At 46.7% G+C, this 8,714-nt stretch overlaps 1 protein-coding gene across 1 annotated transcript; it reads right to left on the bottom strand.

Annotated features, from left to right (window-relative positions):
* Window positions 1–265: 265 nt before the first annotated feature.
* On the bottom strand, window positions 266–7,172 carry LOC133625123 (estradiol 17-beta-dehydrogenase 11-like). Its single transcript, XM_061992805.1, has 7 exons — window positions 6,927–7,172; window positions 5,439–5,546; window positions 4,850–4,981; window positions 3,758–3,864; window positions 2,370–2,507; window positions 1,987–2,103; window positions 266–914 (listed from the first exon to the last, which is right to left on the bottom strand). The coding sequence occupies exons 1-7, from the start codon at window positions 7,134–7,136 to the stop codon at window positions 827–829; spliced, it is 900 nt and encodes a 299-aa protein (XP_061848789.1). The 5' UTR covers window positions 7,137–7,172; the 3' UTR covers window positions 266–826.
* Window positions 7,173–8,714: the final 1,542 nt, after the last annotated feature.

The following is an 8,714-nucleotide window of genomic DNA, read 5'->3' as shown; positions in this document are numbered from 1 at the left end:
CACTATGTTAGACTATTTGTCTTGTAATGTTAAGGAGAAAAGTAGTGCAACTTGGTCTGAGTTCATATATAATAAATCAGTCTCCAGCATCCATGAAATGTAGAGGGACACCACAAATTTGTAGAAAAATACTTTATAAAGGAAGGTGTTTTAGTGTTGTCTGGAAATTGCAGATGAGCAGTGTAAAACATGATATGGGGAAAAGATGTATTACTTGATACTGTACCTCTGCAATGTGATTATGATTTCAGAGCCAACAGAAAACTTTGTGTTAAAGAATGGTATTTATCTGGGATAAGGCATGTTGACAGTGCTAATTCATAATTGATGTAATTAGGTATTACAGTACATATAAGCCTGTAATATTTCAGGTACTCACTACAAAAGCACACAAAACTCTTGAGTGTTCATTAGACCATGTTTAAAAAAAAATGAAAAGATAAATGCAGGTGAAGAAGGTCACCCACCTCCCCTAGAAACTGCTGCTTTGTATGACAGGGATCAGTCCAGATTAACATAGTTTCAGGTCACCCCTTTGCACTCTAAGGCAGCTGTGCTAAGCCAGAGATGGCCTTTGTGGAGGTTCCTTTCTGCCTCAGCACTAGGAGATGAGGCGATGTGACGTGCAGCTGAAGCAGCCCTTAATGCTCTGTGTTTTGCAGTTACATCCTTGCTGCAGGTGTGGGATGAACCCTTAGGTGTTCTTGGAAATGGTGGCCTGGAAGCATGTGCCCAGCCCTGCTCTGAATCAAACCAGTTGCCCTACGCTCAGCATGTGTTCTGTTTTCACTTGTGCCACTGAGAAATGAGAATCAATTTTTGCTTTTCACTGAGTGCTTCTCTGCCCAACCACTGCATCAAACTTGATGTCAGTCATCTTTTTCAGAAAATCAATGGCACGTTCTGGAAGCAACCTGGAAGAGATAATACATGAAATCAAATGATGGCAACGAGTGGCACTGGAGCTGAGGAAGGAGCTGGTCTGGGAGCAGAATGTGTGCATACACATGGACTATGACTGACTTAAACAGGGCATTATTTCAAAATGATACATAGTCTTCATCAATTTTTGACTAGTTTAAACTTCAGTCCTATCTCCTTTTAGGACAATTCTAGGAGAGGTATGTACTAGACAATTTACCTTGCAATATTGCTGCAGGATGCATGGAATTTTAATGCTTAACATAGATGTGTGTTTGCTTCTCTGCTTTCTAAACCATTTCTGGTTAATTTGGGGAATTCTTGGGGGAAAAAGGAAAGTCATAAAAACAAAGTTGGTGATAGAACCAAGTTTGCTAGCTTTCATAAACAAGAAATTACTAAGTGTTTCATGACAATACTGTATAATTTAACTGAAATCTTAATTTAGTTGTTCTGATGTTAATTCTATTTTCAGAACCTGAGCTCCGATGAAAATGCTTCCTTGGCAGAGCAGCTACACTGGATATTAAAGACAAATGAGAAAAAAAATCTTGCTTTACAAGATCGAGGTAAGCAGTAGAGCTCTTTTAAAGCATTTTTCCCAGCCTCAGTGACCTTAATCTTTGGTGTTGACATGAATAGACACACACTAATAAGCAGCAGGCACTCAGCACTCTCTGGAACTTCTCAACAGCTGCTGCTTCAGAAAAAGTGTTGTTTGCAGGCAAAAGGAAAATAGAACTCCCTGAAAAAAACCAACCACCCTGTTTTCTTGTTTTCCCCCTCCCTCCCTATCAGCCTGGACAGCACTCGAGTTCTACACTGAGACCTGTTAGCTGAATAAAGTAGATTACAAAGACCTGTGAGAGGGCTGGACAAAATCTTTCCATGCATAAAGTCTGCCTGTGTAAACAGAAAGAACCACTGTGATATTTGGATACATTGTGATGTGTTCTAAAATAAAATGTAACCTTGAATTGGATGCTACAATACACTCAACAACTTCTATAAGATAGGTTTCCTGAGATTGTTTTGTTGAGGTTTCTGGTTTTTGTTTCCACTTACTTTTCAAGAAGCAAAGTAAAACGTTGACTTGATGGAACAAAAACCATTTTCTGGTTGGTCAGTATTCCTTCCATCAAAGCTTCTACAACTTCGTCAATCTCCAAAATCTTTCCAAGCCTACAGAGGAAAGCACACATCTAAAAGCTATGCTGGCAAAGCAGGGGGTGGTACTAGCTGCTGTAGGATGCTTCACAGATGCACCAGCTCAGGACATACAAATGCAGCACGAGGTATGGTAAAGGACGCTGCAGACTTTCTTTAGCCAATGGCATATATGGTTTTATATAGTCAGTTGGAATAGGAGGCCTAAGGCTGGGGCTAAGACCCAGTGCCTTGATGCAAAGGGGGAAGGAAAGGCAGGAAGGCAGACTTCGAATCACTACCTTATGCTGGGGTTTTTGACAAATCCGGTGTTTATAAAAACAGGACAGAGACACGTTGTTTTTATTCCATCCTTTCTCAGGGTAGACAGCTCCTCTGTCAGACCTTTATGAAATCCAACTGCCGCAAACTTGCTTGAACTGCAGGAGGGGAAAAAACACACATGAGAAGGTAGAAATACTATTTCTAGCTTTCTACAACTAGAAAGAGCCTGAAAGAACACACAGGACTGACTAGGAGGCAAAATCAGAAATAATCCAGCTGAGACAAAATGGCCGGGAATCATTCTCACTTTCCCCAGGGCAGCGTAGTGCTGGATTAGACGTTGCTGTGTGGGGGAGTAACTGTGGCATGCAGGGCAGGTGTCTTTCAGAAGAAGCTGCCTTAGTGATGGACAGGCAGATGTCAGGAATTCTTCAAAAATGATACCTAATGTGCATCAATCAACGGACTTCTCTTTTTTCCCCGTGTGAGAAGGTTCTCAGAAGGCGTACAGCCTCCTCAGTCTATAAACTGACAAAGGATGGCAGGGCAGAAATGCAGAACAACTCCCTGCTGTATCTCATTCCACACAGGAGTGTCACATGACATTTTCACGTGAGTTTTGAAATAGAGGATCATTGGGCATGCAACATTGAGGAGATTAATGCCGTAGAGATTGGCACAGGCCAAGGCTTGCAATCATCTCCAAAAGGAAGCAGAACAAGAGAATCAGTAAATTGACTGCTATTGATTCTGGCAGTGCAATCCCAGAAAAATCTCTCTCTGGGGAGTTCTCACGTTGCCAGCAGTGAGCAAGTCCCCAAGAAGGAGTGCTCCCTGGAGAAGATTGCTCTGCTGTTAGAGGACCAGAGCTGACACAGAATGACAATGAAATCTAACAGTTCTTGTGATCACTCCCTGTATTTTCTAGATGTGTTTCAAGCAGAAAAGCAATTTTGTCTCGTGATAGTGGAAGAATTTCTATGCACTACAGCCACTGCCACAATGGGACAAAGATCAGAAGCTACTCACTAGGGGTTTACTTGACAGCACTACAACTACTCGTAGGACCGCCGCTTTCTAAGGAGAAGAGGAGATACCTTTTGGCTAAGCAAACATCTGGATCAATGGGAGAGACAGAAAAGGAGACGCTTTCATTGGTGGATGTGTCACAGGACTGTTCCTTCATACAAGCATTGCTCCTGAGTCAGTCAGAGCCAAGGAGCAAATTGGCAGGAGCCTCTGGGCATCCTGCAGTGCTGCCGTTGGGCTCTTTTCCTCCTGAGCGCGGTCCTTTGGATGTACCGTATGCAGTGAGAGGGTGATTTTGGTGACTCTGTGCTTGCTGCTGGAGGAGACGCAATTAAAAATAAAAGGAATGAAGAGCACTGACTTGAAAATCACTTACCAGTATGTCACCATGAAAGAAGTCACAAAATGACCTGCCGCCGAAGCCACTGTGACGATGTGGCCATAGTTGTTGTCCATCATGGTTGGCAGAAAAGCTCTTGTTGTCTTGAAAGTCATTTAAACCCAGAGCCAAAAATGGTAGGGGGGGAGAAGAGGAAAAGAACAATGTTTTCTTAGGCATATTCAACGCTGACTCCAAGGATCATGAATTAAGCGATTGCTACTGCTAACACAATGTGCTGTACAGCACCTTTGATTCTGAGAGCCACAGAGGTACCCGTTCCCCACTCAGCTGGAACACTTGGCAACCTGTTTTCCAAACGGGAGTGTTTCAGGGAGCTGCTACAAACATCTTTCCTACACTGCTGTTTGGGTTTAGATGTCAGATGCAACGCTGCCAGTGTCTCACCCAGCACATACAATGACACACTCCTCAATATGTAGATCCCCTTTGTTTCTAATGAGAAGAAGTCCTTAACAGCTGAAGCCCTCTTGTTTTGTGACTGCTGCTGGCAGTGCCTTGCCCGGGGGCTCAGCTGGGGTGTGCCAAGGACACAAGTGCCATCTCTGGTAGGGCCCAGCTGAGTCACATTGACTCAGACTGCTTGGGGGAAAGTCAACAGAGAGAGATACAGATCATGAGGACAGACAGGACTGAAGGGACTCAGAAGCAGCTCAGGGAGGCAGGAGAAAGGCAATGACACAACACGTTACAAGGCACAAGAGGCAGAGGGCCCAGGGAGAACGGCCGTGCTGGTGAGTGCAGCCAGGGAGGGCCAGGCCTCGCTACACCCTGCAGCCAGGCTGTGCAGGACCTGTGGAGCTGCCCTACCCTGCTCTACCCAACCTGCCCGGCCACTCGGGCCACGTGTTGGCTCACTGTTCTGCGGGACAGCTCATAAAAACATTGCTTCGCATTTTTCAGATGTATAGCTTCTGTCTGCAGGGGCTCAGTGCTCAGCCACAGGTGCCCAAACTTCCTGATGCAAAGAGGAACCCCCACGTGCCTCTGACAGAGCTGAACCCATCCTGCATCTCCTCAACAACACTCCCCAAAAAACAGAGCTATCAGGAAGGGACAGGCCCTTACCCAGATGTGAGCAAGAATGTTGACTTCAAACATCCTTTCAATCTGCTCGTCCCGAGTTGAGAGCAGGTCAGCAGTCGTAATCACACCAGCGTTATTCACCAGGATGGAGACATCCCCAATGTCCTTTCTCACCTTTTGGACAGGAAAAAAACAGAAAGGTGGGTGTCATTTGTTATTAAAAAAAACCCAAATGAAACAGAAACAAAACTGGGAACATGAAAAACAATTAATTTGATTCTGAAGGTTGTTTCTTTGAGGAAGACTGTGCCATGTTTCCAGAGGTGGTCTGAATGGTGCAGTAGTACCATGAAATCTGGTTTAGAGCTGATGCTTCTCCCTTAATTGCTGCCAGTATTTAGTCTTCCACACGCTGCCCCCAGACACAGAGTGCTCTCTGTAGTCAAAGCTGGGACTGTGGACATGCGGACTGCTTTGAGCCAGCAGGACTGCTTCTGTCATAGCAGCAACAAGTGAGGAGATTCCAAGGGTTTGCATGATTTGCCTACAATACCTCTTCTCTTGTTTTCCTGACTTATCCGAGAATTGAATATGTTTGGGGAAGCCTTTGGATGTGCCCCTGCTCCCCTACCTTCTCTGCAGCGCTGTAGATTTCCTCCCTTTTGCTGCAGTCCACCACAAAGGTTTGAACAGTTGCTCCCAGCCTTCTGCATTCTGCTGCCGTGTCCTCGATGCCGTGCTGTGAGAGTCAGAATAGAAAGACACATATGCACAGCTGTACCCTGCCCACGTGTTGCTGCTCAGCCACAATCCATGACTGTAAGCACAGCTCTTGGAGCACAGGCCCAGAAATGAAAAGGGGCCCAATATGTTTCTGCGTTCACAGACTGGATGTGAAAAAAAGAGGTGAGCTCCAAAGTGCACCTAAGTGTAGAGAGATGCTTCTTACCTGAAAGCATTTGACACACACAAAACAGAAGCTCCTGTAAGTCATTCTGTCAACCTACTAAGTAAGGAAAGATGTCACTTTATTGTGGTCTTGTCACCAGGTTCCAGAAAGCCATGGTAATGGGCATAGTTGCAGTGAAAAGTGCCAATTCATAAATCAGCACCTGACCTAGTTCAATTGACTGGGCACCTCCACTCACACCTAGCTGCTGCTTAAGGCTAGTGCACCCCAGCAATCAGACCTTTGTCAAGGTAGTTTTATTAGGAAATTCTACCCCTAAAACCTTCAGGATCCACCACCTCCTTTGGCATTGTATTTCAGTTTCTGCTTACACTCACTCTCAAAATATATTTCCTGGCACAAAAGTCAGGTCTTGCTCATTATAAGTTTACCTATTTTTCCCCCAGTCCAGTGAACGTGGAAAACTTGGCAGTAGTCTTTTCCATATCAGGAAACTAATGCCATGCCTTTTCCCAGTGCTCCCGAGTCTGGCCTTAGCCATAATGGGGACCATGAACAGATACTGATAATATTACACAATATCCTCCCCATTTATATATTCCCTTAACCTTGTCTTGTCTTGGGTTTTTGTTTGTGGTGGGCTGGTATTTTTGCAGCTCCAGGATGACACGAGGGGCTCCTGTGCAGTTTCTGATCCATCATGTCAGAAACCTTCCCCCATGCTACTCTCCAGTCACTCACCCCTCCCTCCATACCGCCCGTCGCTGCCACCCACAGCACTTGGCCTTGATCCCCACTCGATGGTGTTTGTATCAGGCCATCCTGCACTTGCCCAAGTCCACTTAGTTTAGCTGAAATAAAGACTCTGGGCAAGGTGCCGTCTACACGTGTAACCGTGCGAGAGGGCACTGGGGTTCACAGGCAGCTCAGCGCAGCTCAGCCCGTGAGCAACAGTACAGACACGTCTTCCAGCAACGTTCGCGAGGTACCTGAGGCCAGAGAGACGGCAAGCAGGAGGCAAACGTGCCTCTCCGTAGAAATGGGCTCCTGCTTTCAGCGTGCCATTCTATGCCGGCGCAGGCAGCGAGCGGGCGGGAGGGGGCTGGCAGGAGGTGATGTGGGTGCAGTGCCCGCAGCGCTTCTCATGCTTCGGAAGGAAGCGCCGCGGGCTCGGGGCTGAGCGCGCAGGAACAGGAACGGTGCCATTACCTTATTAATGTCCCACAGTACCAGCCTGCTTTGCCGCTTGGCGAACTCGCAGGCAGTGGCTCTCCCGACGCCGTGGCCAGCACCCGTGATGAGGACGAGTTCTCCGCTGACAGACTTTCTCTTCACAGGGACAAAAAGCTTTACGAAAGCCTCTAAGTAGGCGTAGATGAGCGTGGCTAGGAACCGGAGAAGATCCAGTAACATTTTCATTCTTTTTTTCTGAACGCCCTTCTAGAGCCGCACTGGACTTGAACCTGTTTCGGAGAGCATGTGAGCATGTGATTTACCAACCTCCCGCGCCCCGCCCGAGCCCGCCCCTCTGGTCCCGGCCCTTGCCCCGGCCAGGCCCACCGCCGCCGTGCCCGCCCCGCCCAGAGGCGCAGCAGCCAATAGGAGAGCGTCATTTGAGGAGGGGGCATGTCCGCCTGCAGGGCCGTGCCGGTGTGCCCAATGACAGGCGATGTTGCATTAGCGGCGGCCGCGGCCGAGGAGGCGCGGGCCGGCGGTGTCTGGGCTCTTGGGCGTTCCCGCTGGCTCCTGGCTGGATCATCCCTATCCAATTGAGTCTAAAACTCAGAGTTGGACTTGCTTGTGTGTAAATGAGGTACCTAACAGAGGAATGTTTATAAAAAAAAGAGAAGACTAATTTCAGGTGGTTTATCCGACTCTAACAATGTAACTGCAGGGTCTTTTTTGAAAAGGATTGCTGACCTTACTCCTTTGCTTTTCAGTTAGAAAACTAGATGTATCTAGATCATGTTCATACTTTTATTTGGTATTTTTTAGCCACTTAGGAAAGAGTAAAAGTTGCATGGACATCTGTCCTCTGGCCAAAATCCATTTCCAGCTAAGAGCTGTGGAAAAGGGGTTGTTTTTTTGGTTTAGGTTTGTTGAGTTTGTTTGTTTGTTTGTTTTAGTGTTTGGGTGTCCTGGTGCTTTAGCTGCACCCTTACTCATCATGTTGTGGGAGACTGGGTCAGCTCCAGCAGAGAGATTCAGAGCTAGGCGCTTCTTACTCTCCTCTTGGAACTGCTTTGTGTTCTTAATTAACACATCGTTGTTTGGGCCAAGCCCTAATTGCACAGCCCAGCAGTGCTGTCATTTTCCTGGCACGGGGCTCCAGTCAGTGCTGCAACTGAGATGGAGGAGGCAGAGAGAGCGAAGATGTGAGGTAGCACTTTTCACTTAGCTGTTGGTGACTATATGAAGCTTGCTAGCTTGGGCTCCTGCTAGGCACCCATCATGACCAGACTGTGGGATAAGCTTCATTTGTCTGTAGTGGCCAGGAAGAGCCCAGAAGGCAGTTCTGTCACTGCTGTTCAGATGAAAGTTTAAGTCCTTCCTTTTTGTGTCTCTATTTTTCATGCCAAACAGAAGATTTGCAACCATAGGGGACAGAGAGAAACTGTAGTCACATATGGAGTTGTGCACAAATTGCATTGCCTGGTAATTCCTCTGGGCTCTAAGAGACTGCACTGGGTCTGGCAAAGAAGGAGTAAACAGTCTCCCTTTCCCAGTGTGCTGAGAAACAGACTGTACAGCAGAGTGCTGTCATTCTCTAGGTGGATTTTGTCTTCAAACTCAGTTATGACAACAGAATTTGAATGATGCTCAGGGATAGTAGGAATAGCATACCAGCAGAGGCTCAATATCTTCTCTGATGTATACTATGGGAGACAGTTCTTCCCTTCTGAGAAGAGGGCACACTCATGAGGATGTTGATGTATCTATCCTAGGCATCTGTCTGAGCTTTCTTTTTGGAGTGTGGACTGTGCTGTACCCTTCCTT

This window comes from Colius striatus, chromosome 3 (genome assembly GCF_028858725.1).
Source record: "Colius striatus isolate bColStr4 chromosome 3, bColStr4.1.hap1, whole genome shotgun sequence".
In the NCBI taxonomy this organism is placed as follows: domain Eukaryota; kingdom Metazoa; phylum Chordata; class Aves; order Coliiformes; family Coliidae; genus Colius; species Colius striatus.
Note: the sequence above shows the minus strand (reverse complement) of the source record. Positions and strands in the feature narration are given on the sequence as shown.

Bases quoted from the DNA above. Each gene is read 5' to 3' on its own strand.
- LOC133625123 (XM_061992805.1), bottom strand. From the start codon at position 7,136: ATGAAAATGTTACTGGATCTTCTCCGGTTCCTAGCCACGCTCATCTAC. The intron at 4,982-5,438 runs GTAGGGGAGCAG...CCTGTCCAAAAG, and splicing joins TCTACAGCGCTGCAGAGAAG to GTGAGAAAGGACATTGGGGA. The intron at 3,865-4,849 runs GTAAGGGCCTGT...ATGACTTTCAAG, and splicing joins ACATTCTTGCTCACATCTGG to ACAACAAGAGCTTTTCTGCC.